Source organism: Gouania willdenowi, unplaced genomic scaffold (genome assembly GCF_900634775.1).
Source record: "Gouania willdenowi unplaced genomic scaffold, fGouWil2.1 scaffold_228_arrow_ctg1, whole genome shotgun sequence".
In the NCBI taxonomy this organism is placed as follows: Eukaryota; Metazoa; Chordata; class Actinopteri; order Blenniiformes; family Gobiesocidae; genus Gouania; species Gouania willdenowi.
In genome coordinates this window covers 248,246-268,260 of record NW_021144983.1, presented here as the reverse complement: position 1 = coordinate 268,260, position 20,015 = coordinate 248,246, and the positions used below count along the sequence as shown (strand labels likewise).

The window sequence follows — 20,015 nt, the reverse complement described above, 5'->3', positions numbered from 1 at the left end:
TGTGGATGCTCTTGTTGATGCCTCTGAATACTGAATGACTCAACAAAATAGGGCTCTACATTAACTTTCAGAGGTCACTTGTCATGTAGGACATCCTATCTACCAAACTAAATATCACCAAGGAAACTGGTTAATAATTCAGTGATTGGTACATGTTAATGTTTGATCATTTTTTCCTCAAATGCTCAACTAGGTGTTTGTTTTACTATCAATATCTACCAAAGTATATCAGTATTTATCGGCTGGTATTGACTTAACGTTAAGTGTTGCCAATATTTAATTCCACCAATAAAATAAGAGGATTTCCTTCCTTGTGTGTGTGGAGCAGACTGCTGGAGTGCTTGTAAATCAAAAATCTCAAATTGTTCACTGAATTTAGAAATATCCAAATGGTTTGATTTTTTTCTTCTTCATACATACAGTAGCTTGTAAAGATGCCAGTTTTTATTACCACTGAAATACTAAATTTAAAGGGGAAATATTATGCAATTTTTCACCCATCTCCATTTGTTCTAAGAACTCCAAAAACATAGTAGTTTATTTTCCCAAACTCGCATGTTTTCCAGAGTTTTAGCCTCTGAAAAGTCACTTTCTGAGCAGTTCTGAAATCAGGCCGTTTTGGGGCCTACTTATGCATATTCATGAGTGGGCGTGTCTACAGACGATCATACTTCATATCTCGCTCTTTTAAAGGGTGATCAGTGATCACCAAAGCGATGTACTTTTTGCTATCCACACACTGTTATTGTTTTCAGCCAAAAAAACTGCACATTACAGTAAAACACATTGATATTTAAGCAGCTATTGTTTTTTGAGTCTGTCTCCTCCTCCATTGCTCTTCTAACTACAGGAATATTGCAGTTATTGTGATAATCATTTGTTGTCTCCAACCGCTGCATCACATTGTGTCATGTCAAGAGCAGAGTACACCTCTGCATGAACAAATAGTGCATACACTACAGTGTACGACGTTCACTGTGAAGGCGTGGCACAGGCAGCAGGAAAGTTCTGTATTTAGTTTTACCAGTAGCCATCACTCCTTTGCTAGCGAGACAAACAATGGTGGACTTTCTCAAAAGTTTTTATCAGGTTGGGGGTGGAGTTACCAGCGGAGGGGAGGGTATTTTCGCTCCCAACTGAACTTGTGACATCACAAATCTGGAAAACTTGAAACAGAGCAATTTTCTCTGTGTTCTAAGACTTACTAAGACCACAAAAAAACAACTGGGTGGATTTAATTCACATTTTTTTGTGCCTGTGGACTCTCAAGTTACCTCATATGTGATCAAAAACATGCAAAAGTGGATTTTTCATAATATGTCCCCTTTAACTAGGTAGTAACTGTTTTATGTGAGATAGGCTGCAACTATTGTCATTGTTTGGTTTAAAACAATTGTCATGAGTAAATATGACATGTTTTACACAACATACGTTTGTACAACTGAAGTTACGGGCCAACTTGATAAAGAGTATGCAGAGTAATTCTGTTAATTCCACTACCAAAACTAGATGATCTCTGCATAGGTGTGAGGTGAATATTATCAGTTATCGGCCAAATGAGTTGCAAAATATTGGCGTAACGGTCCAAAAATGCAATATCGTGCATCCCTAGTTCAAATGTGTCTGCGCTCTCACCTCATTGCTCTTCAGCAACTAAGAATGTATTACTGTCTTCCTGACAGTTTGGCTAAATTTAGAGAATAGCCTTGCTGAACATTGACCATGAAAAATAGAAAAACAGTTCTATTAGCAAAGAGCTTTATTATTACTGTTCTAAAATATGTTATTGCACATTTTGCTATTTTTATGAGTTTTGAAGAATAGTTCAAGGTTACATTTTGTAGCCATTTTGTTTAAAATTTGTTGCGATGGGGGGCCTAAAATGTTTTTGCAAACGTTTTTGAACGGCTATAATAATTAATGGTTGATGACGAGAGGGTAACCAAGATCTGACAAAGAGTTTTCTGCAATGTTACTTAATCAACAATTTTTTACTATTAAAACCAATACATGCTGATACATTTTCCATCTATTTCAAAGTAAAAAAAACAAATGTATTATTATTAAGTGTAACGTTAAAATCCATCCACTGTAATGTGCCTGCTGGTCATCATAGAAATAATGTCATGATGTCCAGAGAACTGGATGACATCTATCTCAGCGCTAAAACGTTCAAATTAAATTAAGATTAGATTAAAATGCTTTTACCATAGAATCTCTATGGGAGTAGAAAAACACTTGAATGCTGACTGGCTGAAATCTCCTAAATGACAATAGCCCACATATGAGATTGTATGTGTGTTTGAGACTAAAAGTTGTTATAAATGATTCCAAAGACAAAGATTTATTAATCAGCTTTAGAGCGATCATCTAAAGTACATTCACGTGATTGTTGGTATCACTTTCAAACGTTCACAAATAGTCTTTTATTATTGTCCGTCCACTGAGCTTTTAGTGTGTGTTTCTCCTTAAACTTATGGGGTGGTAGTACTGTTCTTTGTAGCAGTAAAAGAAGCAGCATGACCACCTCATTACCTCAGCAATAAAATAATATACTGTAGCCTGTGGTGCAGTGTAAGCACCATCAGTGTGCAGAGTCCAACCACTCAGATGGCTCCTTCACTGGGAGATGATTGTCAAAGTCTTTACCTTTAGCTTCAAACCAGCAGAAGCTGCCGGGCAGGTATCATGGTTTCAGGGAAGTTGGTGAAAATCGTGGTTTACGAGGCGCTGCAGTTTGCAGCTCTGGTCGTGCCCGTTTTTGTCATCATGGAGCGGTTCGGCAGCCTCATGGAGTTCATCAGAAGAGGGGATAAGACGGCGTACTGGTTAGTGGTGGCGGCCTCCATCGCCTACGTGACCTCTGTGACCCTGCTGGTGTGGGTTCCTCTGAAGTATGTGACCCTGAAGAGGCGGAGATTCATCACAGAGATTTACCAGTGGTGAGTTGGTGTCTTTTTGGTGATCAGCAGTGCACACGCCAATCATTGTTCACCAACTATTGTTTAAACAACTTTTCCCCTTTAGATTAAGAGCCATTCCATACCATTTTAAAAAAAGAGCACTCGGAGAGTACACACCATAGTTGCCAAGCTCTAAATATGCTTTTTGGCATATATTCACAGTTATCTGGATCAGTGATCCTGATCATGTTACCATGATCATTCACACTGTAAAGGCTTGGAAGAAATGTCTATCACCATTAAAAACGACACAGAAAGTCCAAATGTATGAGCACCCAATTTTTTATTTATTTTTTTAATAATCGCAGTGAAATGCGCAATCTAGATCGTATTCAGATGAAACTCGTTGAGGTAATTGGGGAGCCAACCCAATAACTGAGGTCAATTCCATAAGAATTGGTCTATTTAACGAACGGAGACATCACATTCTTTAAAATTATTGCCGATGATGAGAGAGGGATTTTTAAAAAACTGATCCAGAGTCGCACTTTTTGATGAAATCCTATTGAAAAACAAATATGGTAAATACAACTTAATATATATTTTTGATGGTTGTATTTACTTACAACTTAGATCCAAACTTCCTTCTAAACTAATGAAGATGAAAATAACGAAACATTATAAAATGTAGTGAATCGGATGCATTTTGGAGTTTCCAGTTTTGATTTTTGTGTCTTTCGTTTTTCTTGTATATCTAATGACAATTTAGCTGATTCTGATTCGCTCATAATGGAAAGAATCTGAATGTCAAATCCTTCGTCTCATTCATATTCTGAATCTATTTGGTTTGACTTAAACTGGTGTCAACATGAGCTGGTTCACCAATATTTTAAGACCTTTTGAACTAAACCATTGATCCACATCAGAGTGCACTTATAGCTTATAGTCAAGAATATCCTTCATTAAAAACACTTGAATTGAAGAGAGCAAACATGGTTAAAATGATCTAATCTGAATGAGAAGAAGGATTAATAGTCCATGGTCCAGAGTATATCCTCCTGTGAAGAATAAATCGACTCAGACCATTACATGTTTACACACATAGCGTTTCTTGCTATAGGCGGACTATGCAAGTGAATACTGTAGCCCAGGCTCTGGTATAAAACTGCCATAGCTACACATTGTTCCTGCCAGAGTGATCGGCCGAATGAACAGTGAAACCTAAAGGAAGTAACATTATTTTGGAAGGACTTAACCCTAAAGACATCATTGTTGGCCTTAGTTTGATTGTGGAAATGAATGAACTGATTTCTTTAGTTCTTTAGCAAAAGAAGCTACGGGAATTTGACCTTTACCTGTTTTTTCTCACCTATTGCTGTGCAGTGTGTGACGTCAGCCAACAGGTGTTATGCTAATGATTGACAGGCACTCATCATTCAGCATTTTATGGACCATTTAAGTGGATTAGGGCTCTCTCCGTGTAGTCTGGCAAATTGTTGAAGATGTACAGTATCTTTGCATGAAAATGTGAGTCCTTGTGTTTCCAGGAGACCCACAGCCCTGGTTTATCTGCTGCTGACTACGTTGCCATGCTTCGCCATCCTGATCACCAGCTCAAAGGTAAAACCATCCTGACTGATTGAAGCTGTCACTGGGAGCGCGTCTTGTTGTCCTTGAAAAGACATTAATGTTTACACTCAATTTGTGACGCTGGGTCTTTTCAAGCACGTGAAAGCACCATAATTATTCACCGAGTGACTGCTCCATTACACAAATCCTTTTGGGAGCTGGGAATTATAGCGATAAAAACCCTGTAATCTGTTTACCATTATAGCGATCTAAAATTGCTTATATTTGTCAAGAAATACTATCTTTTGGAAAACCCACGACCAGCCATCTGTATTTTAAATGGGAAATTGTAACCATGATAAGAACTTTAGTAGTGGCTGCAGAATATAGGAATAGTGTCTAGTTTCATTCATTTCAAATGAAAGGACAGTGTGTTTGTTTTTGTTTATTAAATGAAACAACTGGTATCGTGATCAGGTGGAGGCGAAGAGGTTGAAGGACCCAAATGTAGAGATGAAGGAGGCAACAAATGAAAATTAAATATTAATACAAAAAAAAAAATTAAGCTTAGAGTAAACAAGATACAAAAACAGACCTTAATAACCAGAAAAAAACGAAGCAATCAAATGAACAAAACTTAGGCTGGGTATACACGTACACAAACAACAGATTATTTTATGTTCTATAAGATTATTTTATAAGATTATCTTGTGGTCTAAGGGGTGTGTTAAGAGTCAATTTGTCCCGATAATCGGCTCTGAAAAGGGTCGAAGCTGACAATTGTAAATGGGAAATAACAGAATGTAGCCAATCAAGAAGCGAGCTTACGGAGAAACACTTAATACTGCATTCAAAATTCCAATCTTCGAGTTCAACCAAATTCAGCGGCAACATGCAAAATGTCTTAAACATTGCTGACCGGTATAATATTAAATTTCTTCCCCAACTTTACCGACGAGGACCTCCGACTTCAGGTGGTGTTTCAAGTCACTTTTTCAACTAGAAGGTCAGAAAACCCTGAGTTCTGAGTTGCTTGGAACGTAGCATTAGATCATGTCGTTAGATCTCTTTTGATCACACAAGAATTTTGGCTGAACAGAATCACTATGTGTGTGGTGGCCTGCTACGTTGAGGTAGAAGACTATGCTGAAGACTCACTCAGTATTTAGATACTCCTTAGGTGGTGAAGGCAGGGAATCAGAAACACACCTGTGTGGAGACAAGACAGATAAAGGAGGCTAATAACAGACTCCATCTTTGCAGTACACAATGAAGAAACAGGGGGTGCAATAAATGAGAAGGCACTATAACGCAGACACGCACACTAATCACGCTATTTATTTGTACAAGAAGTGAAGTTGAAGAAACGTTTTTTTAAAAAATTCATTTTAATGTGTCTATGATGTCTGACAGACTAAGAGTGAGTGTACTTCCTGTCACTGAATAGACAGATGAAGACTACAGTATGCATACAGTCACGAGACTGTGTATTCAGTAACCAACAGTGAACACAACAAGTTGGTCATTAACTCAAACCTTTGAGGAGAACTATTATTCTTCTTAGTGTCACATAAACCATTTCATTGGCAGAAAACCAAGATCCTAACAAACATTTTAAAGACGGGAACCATTCCTCCTTCGTTCATTGCTGTTTATTATAAAAATATTAATATTGGTTTAACACACTGAGCTGTTGCTGTTGTGCCCTGTAGGTGCAGTTGGACAGAGGCCTGAAGTTTGACCGTTTCATTGAGCTGCCTGTGTCCTTGGTGCTTTTCTCTCTCATATGTGTGGACATCATAGAGAGGATTCGACACTGCAGGCTCATGGGCAAAAGTAAGGCTTTAACTTGGCTGGTTGATTAAATGGTTGTTTACAATCCAACTTAGACTAAGTATTGCAATACTTCTGTGCTATGTGAGTGAGAGTGTCTTTAGGTTCATCCCCTTATCAAAGGCACGTTCCACTTCATATTCACATTTTTAATGTTTGTTTAGCAGCAACTTCTGCTCCGAGCCTTATGTCAGAGGCTATTGTGTTCCAAAGTCTTAGCACAAAGTAACGCAAAGTCGAAGGACCAAAGAGGTTTGGTCAGGACTCGTTCTAGTTCCTTCTGTTGGGTTTCAGACACCTAAACTAAATCTTTTGGTGCACTTAAATTTCCAGGAGAAAATTTCTCGGCGTCAAAGTAGTTAAAATGCTCTGATTTTACATTTTTGAGAGTCCATTTCCTTGGTTTGAAACTTGTTCCTGTAACAACATCTACGCTGATGACGCTCTGCTATCAGTGGTGTGTTAAGAAGGCCTGGTTTTTGTGTTTTACAGATAAGCAGTTACATTTGTTTGATTATATGAAAAAGTTACCTTTTATTCTTTAAGAAGAATGACTTTTTTTTTCTTTAAAAGAATGGCTCTGAAATTAGAAACCCTTTCGTGAGGAAATGCTTGATCTACAACCTCAAGTTGTGACATAACTGATCTAACATTTGCTTTCAAACATTAGATCAGTCACAGTTGTAGGCAGACACTCACTCCCTCTCTTCACTCTTATCTTCATAGTGTCAGAGCAATAGGACGTTTCCCCCCAATATTCTTTCTACATACATGGGGAATAAAAAAACATGTTTAACCACAAACTGTTTTCTTTCCATCAAGCATTATTCTACCTATATATTTGTGATCCCTTTGATTCTATTTACCTTGTTTTTATTCCTTGTTAGAATTAGAAAAGATTATGCTTTGTTAAGTGAAAAAAAAAAAATAAATAAAAGGTTCTCTTTCTTGAATGCATCGGAAACAAAGCAATAAATCCAGTTCTGACCTTCAAAAATGTTGCTTTGCTACATGTTGGCTAAAGTTGCCACAATTCCACCATCTCTAGTTCAAACCGTAACATCCAGTCTTGTCCTCATACAGCCAAGGACCTGGACTCTGACCTTGACGTATCCGGCCCTGTCCTCACTCACCTGGAACACGTGACCTCAGTGTCGGGCCAGCTGCCGACTGAAGAAAGCCAGAATGGCTCACCTTCACCTCCACCGGTAACTAAAAACGGCAGCGCCATAGACAGATGGCGAGATCCATCCAGTGCCTCCAGACATGCCTCACCCCGCCCTGCCTATCTGTACTCTTCGTCGGCACGACCCTGGGACTCCCTGGGTCCTCTAAGTATCCTAGGAAAGCCGGACTTAAGGTCCAATGCCTTTGTGCAAAGCTTTCTGTTCTGGTTTGACACAGTGGAGTTGGTGAGAGTGGCCGGGCAGGAAACGGTTTTCTACTCAGTCTACATTTTTCCAGTTTTAATCTTTGCCTACCTCTCCACTCTCCGCATGATCCTGGTTCCTCAGAGCCCCCTGCTGTCTGCCGCTGGAGTCGCTCTTCAGGACCTTCCTTTTTTTGTCCTCCGAGTCGCTCTGATAGCAGAGTTTGGTTTCGTCACACCCTTGTTGTTCCCACTGAAAAACGTGCTGGTGAGCCTGACTTTTATCTATTTTACGTTCCTGACCCGGGTGAAAATTTTCCGAAGGCGCAACATGTTTTGAGGTTTAGCGTCCTCTGCGCCTGATGCAGAAGGTTTTGTGTTCAAGCCGGTTGATGAGATTGAGGCATAGTCGGGGGGGGGGGGGGGGGGAAAGAATTTTTTTTTTTTTTATCTAATTAAATATATAGAAAGAAGGAATGAAGACAAATGTACCTCTAACTGTTTTTATTATTATTTTTCATTTCTGTAACATAAGTTTTGAAAGCTGTATTATGGATCTGCCAAAATAAATCCAAAACACAGCTTGAAATGTTCAGCACCCTCTTGTAACTTAAAGAATGAGAGTAAAGTTGCTCAAATGAAGTTGTGTTATATTATTTATGATGATCCACATGATATATCATACAACATTACATACATACATGTGCTTTAATATGGGAGAGTTGCTGTCAGTTGTAAATCACTAAGTTAGACACAGATAGGATAGAATAAAAGGATCCAAATGGATTAAGCGCATTTAAAAGTCCAACAACGTAGAATATGGCATTAAAAGTCTTAACAACGTTACTCCGCCTTCGCTGCATGCTCCCGTGGCCAGGGGAGGACTATTTTGTCGCGGGGAAGGAAGGGGGGAATTAGAATATTACATCACCGCTCAATCCACCGCTTTGTTGCCAGACAAGCGCGCACTGATAGCGGTGTTTGCTCGTTCACTGTTCAGCCGCTTGTTTTCTCGCTACATCACTACAAACAACAGACTTCTGAGTTTATAGGAGCACCCGCGGTGTCCGCCATGTTGTAAACAAAGTTCTGAGCTGCTACGGGAAGCAGGAGGGTCAAATGTCATTGGCTGCTGCGATCCTTTAAAACTGTTTTTACTTTGAATGTAATCTTACTGTTTTTTTTTTTATTATTTTCTCGTCACTGTGTTTTTGGCACTTAAAATATTTGTAGATTATGTTAATTGTATTTTTTTTAAAAACATATATATATATATATATATATATACATGTATTGAATTTGGGAAAACTGTAATGAAAACTTTTGATCACTGAGGGGGCAATGCCCCTCTAGTGGCCCCCGCAAAACTCCGCGTATGGATAGAGGGCTACTTCTGGTTTACTAAAGGTGGCACGTTGCAGTTGATCTACCAAAACAGGAGAGGAGGAGATGCAAACTGATCAGTGTGGTTTATCTGAGTTGGAGCTAATGGCAGTGGCTTTTTGTGTTTTAATATTCAGCATGTTTGACAGGCAGTTGCTAATTGCCACAGCTTTACTCACAGATGGCTGCAGTTATTGCAGGTGGAGGCATAGGCAGGCCCAAAGACCACTGAGAGAATGCAGCTTTTCTGCCGAGTCAGCATTTCTAAAATTAATGAATCAAAATTTGCATTTGTTTGCTGTGATTAAAGAACTTGTTCAGTTTAGTGTCCTTTCTCTAACACTTCCAAAATTTCATTTTGCTCCTGCAAACATTCTTTTCTCACACATGAGAGCTTGCAAGAACGAAACGCAAATTTAAAAATGGCCTACCTTGGAAACTTTTTGATATTTGCACAAGCAATCTTAGTAAATTACACATAACAGGTGAACAGACAACATGTAATTTATTATCACGTGCAGCCAATATGGCACTTATTATTTGGGATCTTAACAAATCAAGGGTTAGTAATATGATGAGCTCCTTCAAGTGTTTTGACATTTTTAATCAGGATTTATTTATTTATTGTTACTGTGTTTGTATGCTACATATTTTACTTGGTCATTTTAAGTGCATATAAAAAAGAAATACAAATGTTTCTGTTTAAGTCCTCCAATCAAAGTTTACAATGCATTTATGATAAAGATGACAAATTACTTTTGAGATTGGACATTTTAATGTAATGTTGCATTAAAGTATTTTTTTTGTGTGCAAAAAAAAAAACAAAAAAAACTTTAGAATCCCTTATACTGATCCTGTGGGTTTTTGATGTTGTAGCTATTGAATAAAGTTGTAGAAAACTTTGCTTTTGTTTCTTTATTTATTCATTCATTCATCTTCTGACCTGATTCTTGTCCAAAAACGCAGGAAATAGAGCCACAAAAATGTATAAATGATCACTTAGGGCTTCCGTATTTAGCACATTGAATAATTAAACATTTATCCAATTTCAATTCTAATCTTATTTTGCATTTAGATTTCAACATAACATTTAAATTTATTATTAAATATTTAGATTTAAATTTAACAATAATTTTTGTACTGATAAACACATTGACAATTACGTATACCCTGCTGTTTTAACGTATATACATTTCAGGAAAAGTACGGAGGACCAAACCTGCCAAAATTTAAAATAAATGAATAAAATAAAAACAAAACAAAAATATATATATTTTTACATATTTTACCAAACCTGCCAAAATTTAAAATAAATGAATAAATTAAAAACATAACAAAAATATATATATTTTTACATGAATAAAATAAATGATTAAATTAATAAGTTATAAATAAGTCACATTTGTATTTTCTTATTTTATTTTCACTTTTATTTGTCAATCTATATACATTTTAAATTTTTTGACTTTTGTATTTTTGCCACTTATATTTATTTATTAATTTGTATTTAATTTTAATTTTCCTTTTTGTTATTTTTCACGTTTATTTAGTTCATAATTTATTTTTTTTATTTTTGGCAGGTTTGGTCCTCCATAGAAAATGAGCTAATTGTGAAGAAAGGGAGATTAAAAAAAATTAAAAAATCAGCTAAGAAATCATCATTGATATTTTACATTCAGCATCCATTATCCATTATTTATACTGTACATAGTAACACAGCAGAGGGGAAAGCTGAGCAACAGCAGAGGGAGCCTGAGCCTCCACCAGCTGTAAAGAAAAATGTGAATGAGAAGAAAAAGGATGACGAGGAGTGTGTGGAGAATGGGCTGTGAGGCAATGCTGCTTTTTGTGAATGCGAGAGACTGGAGGCGCATTGGAATTCAGCCTGTGTTTCTCCTGCACCAGCCAAGTGTTACCTGCTCTGGCATGGCAACAGAGAGAGAGGGAAGAGATTCAGCTGCAGCCTCCACACATACACACACACACACACACACACACACACACACACACACACACACACACACACACACATACACACATTGATGGTTGCAAAGCGTGACTCAGGTAAGCAGGGATGCTTCTGATGACAGGAAAGGCTTGAGAGGAGGCGAGCAGCATGTGGGGAGGGACAGATGCTGGAGGAGGAGGAAACAAAGGAAAGCTGTGAATAAGAAACACTGGGGTTGGACCAGTGTGGACGAACTGGCAATAGGGGAATGAAGATGTATTTTCAGTGATCGAGAGGAATATCGAGGGAGAAGAAATGACGTCCAGCCTGTGGGACAGAGGGAGAACACTTTAAAAAAAAAAACCACCTGAGGCAATGGCACACCAGCACAAGCACCTGTTCATGCTGAAGTCTTCTCCACGAGTTGTCAGATATACAATCCATCTGGATCTATCAGACTGCATTACTGAGAAGTTGCTGTGAATTGTCCAGATGGATCCATCAGGGGACTGAACCTAACTCCCAGGTGACCCCTGTCCTCAAACAAGCCTTCTTGTAGATCAATTTTGAATCTCTCCACAGTCTGTGATCAGCCGGACCTACCTGTACATGAGCACAAACTTTTACCCTGAGGACCAACCTGTACCTGAGCACAAACTTTTACCCTGAGCACCAACCTGTATCATGAGGACCAACCTCTACCCTGAACACCAACATGTACCCTGAACACCAACATGTACCCTGAACACCAACATGTACCCTGAGAACCAACCTGTACCCTGAGGACCAACCTGTACCCTGAGGACCAACCTGTACCCTGAGAACCAACCTGTACCCTGAGAACCAACCTGTACCCTGAGGACCAACCTGTACCCTGAGGACCAACCTGTACCCTGAGAACTAACCTGTACCCTGAGAACCAACCTGTACCCTGAGAACCAACCTGTACCCTGAGCACCAACCTGTACCCTGAGCACCAGGCATATACTTACCAGTCCTGAGACGACCCCGAGGCTCTGTCTGAGCTCTCCCCTCCTCTTCCTCACCTACATGTCTTGATGTATTGCTGTGGGCTGGGGCATTGGCGCAGAGTGCAGTCCACCTATGTAAGTGACCATCTCAGCATGTGTCCATAGCAATGGTAGACGTGGTTATTGCCGGAAAGTGTGTATACAGTATATTACTGATAACAGAATGTGCATGAGCCATATGTGTGAATAATCATTTGTGGTGTTTTTATGCATTCTGTTGGTCTCTCCCTGAATAGATCTGTACAATAAATCGTTGTGGCAATTGCAGCAAATTCATTTTAAACTACTTGCTTTAAGTCAGCCCTCTGCGAGCGCACAGCCTCATGAATTACTGTGTAGTCTTAAATTATGTAGACCAACAATGAGCCAGGAATTAATCTGTACGCAGACAAAATCCACAGCAGCTAAAGATGGACTTGGTGAGTTTATTATAGACACATAGCAGTCATATTTAGTCAGGTGTTCATCATCAACTTAACTAAAATTCATTTTATATATCGAGCTCTTTAAAACAAACCACAGCTGAAATAAATGATGTACGTACTACATACAGTAGATACTAAACATGAGAACAGACTAAAGGATAGGGATGTCAAGTATTTACCTTATCTGATACTGTATGTGGTCACTGTCCAACACTTATAGCTTCCGAAATGAACCAATATTGATATAATCAGGCACGAGCCCATTGTAAAACCCTTGATGGAGGGACAGATGCTGTCGATCAGAGGGAAACTTGGCCCGCGGGTCATACGCAGCTCTTGGTCTAATTTTCTGCTGTTCCCACACGTACAATGATAGAAAAATACACAAAATGTCCTGAAAAACTGATGAAGCATCCTGAAAATCAGGCTTGTCCTGACAAACAACATATCCTGAAAAACACAGAAAATGTCTTGGAAAAATCACTCAAAAAGACAACAAAAAACACAATATGACTAATCGCAACAAAAGCACACTAAATGATAATGTAAATACACTAAATGGCAATGTACTAAATAACAGAAAAATACACAAAACGTCGTAGTAAGTCCCCAATGGAAAAACACAGTCCTTTGTATTGAAAATCAGACAAAATGACTCCAAAACCACACACAAACACTTTGTTCTTTCTTATATTAATGCTCCGATTGGTTATTATTCTAAATACTATTTCTATTAAAGCTAGGGTCGGCGATTTCCTCCAGATACACTTTTTAGATTTTTGGTTGAAATTGTCTTCAGTCCTGACAGAAATAAATATCTTATGTGCTTTGAAAAAAGAATGAAGAAAATCCATCAACTGGAGCAGCTGTAAACCTGTAATAACTTCCACCAATGGAAAAAAAAACAAACCTTTTTTTTTTAACCAATCACGTCTCCCTGTCCGTTCTCAATCCCTCACATGCACGAGCTCACACTGAAAGCGCGTCACCGCTGGCAGAGTGAAAACGGAGTTTTTAGTCACGTTTTATAACATATATAATGGTAAAGTTTATTGTTTACTTACTGCTGAATGAGACAACAGAGTTTCTACACAATACAAGTGATGAGCTGAGCTCCTCTTCTGCAGCAGCTGTGCACATGCATGTGAGTGAGATGGCGCACAAGGGGAGGGGGTAAAGGCGGAGCCATCAGGGAGGCTACATTCAAAATCATGCAAGCTTTTGAAAATCGCCTACCCTGCCTTTTTCTAACAAAGTGTTTGTTTGCTCAGATTGCAATTAACGATGTGTCTTTATTGAACATATTTGATTTAAAATATTACAAAAATGTACATGTTGACAATAACAAACTTAAGCACAGATCAGCTTCTAGCAGCAGAACAAGCCATTACGTTTGAATGTACTGAGTGTCCACGTCAGCATTAAAGCTCACATTTGTGCAGGTGTGATCAGAGGGTTGGGAACAAAGCGGATTATTTAAAGTGCTCGACTGGCTCCAAAACAAAAAAAAAAGCTTTAAACTCCCCCCACTCCCTGAACAACAGCCTGGCCTCACCAGCGTTACATAAATGTTTGCTAATCTTTGACTATCAAAGGAAAAGTCTTGCAACCTTAAACAACCTTATTGGTTTTAATGTACTCTTAAATTATCACTAAGGTAAAACATTTTTTTTAAAAAGTGACTAAAGAGTATGAAGTACTTGTTTTTGATCATTTCCTATGATTGGTGGTGTGAGTTTGAACTGTGTCAACACTGGGGTGTGGCTATGTGACCCAAGCAATCACAGAGACCATAGATTGAACAGACAGGCAGGAAGTGTCAGGGTTTATCACACATGTAAGCACAGGATCAAAAACCCAAACAGTTGGTTCAAAAACTCATGCTCTAAAAAACAAAAAAAAATGATGGAATGACAAGACAAAGCCATCCCAGAGAGAATAAGGTATGGAGACAAACCAACACTCAAGGCAATAATGATCCACACCTGTGTAAGGTAGCCAGTGACTGGAATCCAATGTACAAATATATAAACCCAACAGAGAAGATTATTCATCATTTGACAATATTCATTATTTTCATTGAAACAGAAAGTTTTTTTGCATGCATGTACAAATGTGTGAGACAATGTTTTAAGTTGCTCCTGCTTTGTGTAGAAGTACCTCTATATGCAGAGGTGTAAAGAGTACTGATAAATCCTACTCAAGTACAAGTAAGTCATACATAAATAACTAAAGTACACGTATAAAGTAGTTCAATTAAATAATACACAACTAAAAGTTACTTTTGCCCCCATGTTTATTTTTGGTAATAAATCTCTCTACTGTCCCCTTTCATACAGTAAACAACTCATGCATAAACAATTGGAACTTAATTTATTTTACACAAAGGCGTCTGTATAGAATAAAAAGTTTGTCAAAATGGAATTGTTTTTAAAGAAAATGACACCAATTAATTCAATTCAAAAATAATATATATATATATATATATATATATATATATATATATATATATATATATATGGCTCTAAGTATAGCTATATTTATGAACTCTAAAACAGAGAAAATAAACCTCCATTCAATGCTGTTGGTGCATTATGTTTAATCTGATTGGTTGGCAATATGTGATGCATTTGATTGTTGTCGTCAGCGACCATGGGGTGTAGAAATTTAATTAATTACTTTACTTCTTTTAAAATGTACTTAAATACAAGTAAAATTACTGATTTGGAAATATACTCAAAAAAAGTACAAGTACCCATAAAACCAACTTAATTATTTACTTGAGTACTTGTAATCTGTTACTTTTACCTGTGTCTATATGTATACGTAGCCCTGGTTGGGAATCTAGATTATGGAAAGCGTTTTAAACATTATGTTTACAGTGTGTCTAGATTCTGCATTTGAATGGAAAGGGCAAAAAATATCAAGCATTAATAATTAAATATATTAGAATTGTTGAATTATGCATAACGTAATAGACCAGGCACTGCCACACCTGACTCACGACTGGATGGGTCAAACACACACAGACACACAGACAGACAGACACACAGACAGACAGACAGACACACAGACAGACACAAAGACAGACACAAAGACAGACACAAAGACAGACAGACAGACAGACACACAGACATACAGACAGACAGACACACAGACAGACACACAGACAGACAGACAGACAGCACTCACCCGCACATAAACAGAAAACTAACCAATATTGATTAGGAAATCACACAAAACAAGAACTAATGCAAACATTAAGGTTAAAGTAAAACCCAAACTGAAAGAAACTGACCAGTGAAAGCCGGCACCAAGTGGGATTCAAACTCATGACTTCCTACCATTGTTCACCTTTCGATCCTTTTGTCCTGCTAGATAATTCTACTACCTTCATTTCAGCTAGACTCAAACTTCTCTGGAAGAAACGGGTGTAAACTATATGAAACTCCAGGTTTGAGATGAAAAAAAAAAAAAATTTGCTGCAAAAACTTTTCTTTGTCTGTGACGCTTTCTTTGGGCACGTCCTCATGTGTCCAACACCTGTGCAGCCAGAACAACTCCAGAACCATTCATATTTGTCTTTAAGCTGCTTGCAGACAAGATGGAGAGTAGCATTTATCCTGAGGTGTTTAATGGGGAGCGTGAGGTCAGACTGGGTGATTCCTTGTCGTCTGAACACAGTGGAAGACAGAGTGGGATGACACTCTGCAGAGAGTCTGCAGCTTTGCAACGTGCCAGGCTCTCTGGTCCAACTTCCCTGCTCTGTATTAATGGTTGTTTTTGTTTGTGTGTGTGTGTGTGTGTGTGTGTGGAAGCACATGATATTAAGGTATGAAGGCATGTCCTTTGTGTCAATGTGAGTTTTTCTCCTTGTAACTAGGAGAGCAGAGCGTAAATATATCAACAGTTCATTCATCACATCAGGTGACGTTCAGCCAGTATCTAATAATATAGAAGACTCACTGATGAAGTTGAGGGTTGTTGAGGCTGATGGTGTTCTCTGTGTCACCGTTAAGAACATGCAGAGTGAGGCTCAGATTGTGTGTCCGACCCACGAGGTCAATGTCACAGCATCTGATCACAGAGCTGTGCGTTGCTTTTCATCCTCCGTTATGTAACACACACATCTTTCAAAGATCTTGTCTTTTAAGATATGAGGAACTCAACACATTTGCTTTTTTTTTTTTTTAACCTTTAAGAGGCTTTATAAGGTCCAGAAGTAGTAGAAAACTAATTTAAAATGCACATACCTTTGTCTTTTTTGGTAATAATAAGAGATTAAACGGCAAGTTGGCTGGATTTCTGTATTACCTTACAAACTGAAAACAGCTTCCATTCCTGAATCCTTATACTGCATCCCTGGGTATAATATACATACGCACAAAAATCCAACCGTCACCATGTGCACCTTATTACTGGGGCTGCTGCTGTAGATAAGAGTGTTCACACATGCAGTGCTTTAGTGCAGTTAGCTTCCAACAGAATAAATATAACAAGTGATTCAATGTTTGTTTAGTGTGTGTGAGAGACAAAAATCCTAACCATGAAATGGAAAATGTTAAATCAACCAACGCTTCCAGTGTATGGAGGACCAATTTGGCCAAAATTAAAATTAAACAAATAAATACCTACAGATGTATGCCATTGATAAATAAACAAATAAATACCTACAGATGTATGCCATTGATAAATAAACAAACTTAACACTTAATACCTAAATATATGCCATAAATGCTATTTAGGAACAACAGATGGAAATAAGCCTATTGTTATAATCTGACATATTTACAATTGTTGAATGTGCATTGATATGTACAGTCCCTACTTAAATAAAAATAAAAAAAATAAAATAAAATACATTGATTTATTTTACATAAATCAAATAAAAATATTTATTTATTTTTAATATGGTAAAGTTGGTCCTCCATATATCAGTGTGGATGAAGGCTCATGTAGGAGTTTGCTGATTGATGAAGAACAATGGCCATGGTTACATTATGTTTTTTTAATTCCGAATTTATCATTCAGAATTAAAGTTGTCTGATTTGTGTTTACATGGAAAGAGCATTTCACATGAATTCTGAATTAAAATAAGTATAAACCAGCCACCTATACTTCAGATTTAAATTTAATTCGGAATTAGGTGTTTACAAGGTCATTTTGAATCTTTTTAAAGAGGACTTAATTTTTATTCTGATTAAGGGGGAAGTAATTGCTCTCATGTAAACGTAGCCAAGTCACATTAATGTCTCGTGGGAATAAAGATAAAGAGAAAACATGCAACAAGAGTTTTGAAATGTTTTCCAAGAGGAACCTCAGCATAGGCTTCAACAACCTGCGTGTTCTGCGCGCAACAGATACTTTCATGCAGTATTAGTGGTGACATAATATCTCTAATCCAAGATAGAGTAAAAAGTCCCAGATTGAACTGTGGATATTAAACTCTTGGGTTGTCGCTCTGAGGAAATACGCGCAGTCTGCTTTTTTTGAATGCATCTCTCTTCCTCTGTCTGTGGTGGACTGGTACTCTCTGGTGGAGCCAAACCAGGGCCAGTTGTTTGGTTTCACTCTTGAACTGGTCACTGGTCAGACGCGCTGCGGTTGGCGTCCCTCACCTCTGTGAGCTCAGCGGTGCGCAGTGCAACAGATGCCTCTCTGAGAAATAAGCCGTTAATACTCCCAGCAAGCGGGAAAGGAACCCTTCCTCTACGGCCAACGGACACCTCTCACCGGTGTCTTTACGCTCCGCGCCTGGGGACGCGGCACTTTTACGCACAGGGTGACGCGTTGGGAGCGGTTCAGACTGCCCTGGAGGTAATCTAATCCGATGGCACGTGTCTCTGTGGAACCAGGTGAACCGTAAACAGGACGAGGAATAAAGGGATGCCTGATTTTGGACACCATTGACCAGCATGCCACCCAAAAAGAAGGTAAAACATCATCTTAACAGTTCTATATTTGTCTCTCTTTTCTCTTCTTCGTGCGTGATGTGCGCGTGTGCGCGAAGTAGGAGAAATACGCCATCTGTTGCACCGGACGTTAATCCGCGTGTGTGAGGCCTGATCAGCAGAGATGGAGTGATGAGGTTCCGCCTGTTTATTTTTATGCCCGAGCTGCTGAATAACAGTCAGTGTACTGATTACATAAGAGGTGTAGTCTGTGAAGATCACATGGATCAAATCTCATTTCTTGCATTTGTGATCCTTGCAGCTGTTGATGTTGTGTTCTCTGACCTCTCTGTAGCTCCTCATCCTTGGATGAAACACTAAATGGAACAGTTGGAACTAAAATAATCACTAAATTAAGAGTTAAGCCTGGGTAATACATCGTGATTCAAGATATATCGAGATTTCTATTTTTGCGATACAGGAAATTACAATTTTGCTTTCCGAGTGCCAAACTACACAACTCACTCACACATGCTGTCTCTTTTAGAGGAGAAAAGCCACAAGTGACACATATTGTGCAGCTGTATGTTAATAAGCCTGTGTGGCATTTTGCATCAGCAAATTTAACCCAGAAATGTCTTTCTGGTAAGATTTTATTGCATTCAAATATCAATATTTATATCGTATATCGCCATTTTGAGAAAAAGAATATAGAGATAGTTTTGGACCATATCGCCCAGCCCTAGTTAAGATTTGCAAAGGCAAGGGTATCACAGTGAGACTATACAGTGGTGAAACTATAAAGTTAAAAGGGGCTCAATCATTCTTGTCTATACTAATGATCTGAACTTTGCTTGCAGCTTGACAATCAGGTATAACCTTAAATGTTCTTTAATGATATTGGACATTTAAACCTCATCAGAGTCTAATATATAGATCTATAGTAAGTAGATCTCTTTTGCCCAGACAGTGTTTTCTCTCTTTAGTCACTCATTTTTAGATGGATAGTAGGAGTGTGACGATATCTCGGTACGGCGAGATATCACAATATTTTTTTTCGCACGATCGATTATTGATATGCTCCTGCTAAGTATTGATTTTTACAATTTTTTATTTTTTTTTATTTATTTATTTATAAATGTGCAGGTAGGTCTTCACAGAAATTTTGTCACTGTTTGTTGAAGCAACCAATGCATTGTTTACAGGATTATGTTGAGACTTATTTACAGAAATGTTGCACTAAAATAGTGTCACTGTTCATAGGACACTTTTTCAATTTATGGTCTTTCAGATATAAAATAAAAATTGTATTTTTTCACGTAATCTTTTTCTTTGTTGTTATGTCAAATATTATCGCAGATTGATTTCTGACCAATATATCGATAATCGCAGTATCGTCATATTGTGAGACAATAAATCGTAAGCTGTATCGTATTGTGAGGTTCCCACCCCTAATAGACAGACAGATATATAGATATATAGATAGACATTTGTTCTTAGCTGTCAACAAACATGTAAAATACAATATAAAAAATAAACACATTTTAACAACCAAACATTGAATGGGCTGAAGCTGTATTTATCAGCTTAATAACTTATGTTTTAATAGGAGCAAAATGTTTCGTTTTAGACAGAGAACTCATTAACTTCAAGTGATCCTCCA

The 20,015-nt window shown here is 38.0% G+C and overlaps 2 protein-coding genes across 4 annotated transcripts in view; both read left to right on the top strand.

Annotated features, from left to right (window-relative positions):
• The first annotated feature begins 2,602 nt into the window (after positions 1 to 2,602).
• Positions 2,603 to 8,092, top strand: tmem236 (transmembrane protein 236). The gene is made up of 4 exons (XM_028441383.1): positions 2,603 to 2,942; positions 4,451 to 4,523; positions 6,185 to 6,308; positions 7,389 to 8,092. The coding sequence occupies exons 1-4, from the start codon at positions 2,689 to 2,691 to the stop codon at positions 8,012 to 8,014; spliced, it is 1,077 nt and encodes a 358-aa protein (XP_028297184.1). The 5' UTR covers positions 2,603 to 2,688; the 3' UTR covers positions 8,015 to 8,092.
• Positions 8,093 to 11,084: 2,992 nt separating this feature from the next.
• cacnb2b (calcium channel, voltage-dependent, beta 2b) overlaps positions 11,085 to 20,015 on the top strand; it is a 29,750-nt gene continuing 20,819 nt past the window's right edge. For 2 of the 3 annotated variants that reach the window (XM_028441385.1, XM_028441384.1), the window contains exon 1: positions 11,085 to 12,111. In XM_028441385.1, the coding sequence (XP_028297186.1) occupies positions 12,064 to 12,111 (48 nt within the window). In that variant the 5' untranslated portion in view covers positions 11,085 to 12,063. Of the gene's footprint in view, positions 12,112 to 17,990; positions 18,395 to 20,015 lie in introns of those variants that run through there. The other variant, XM_028441386.1, reaches the window with a different exon arrangement.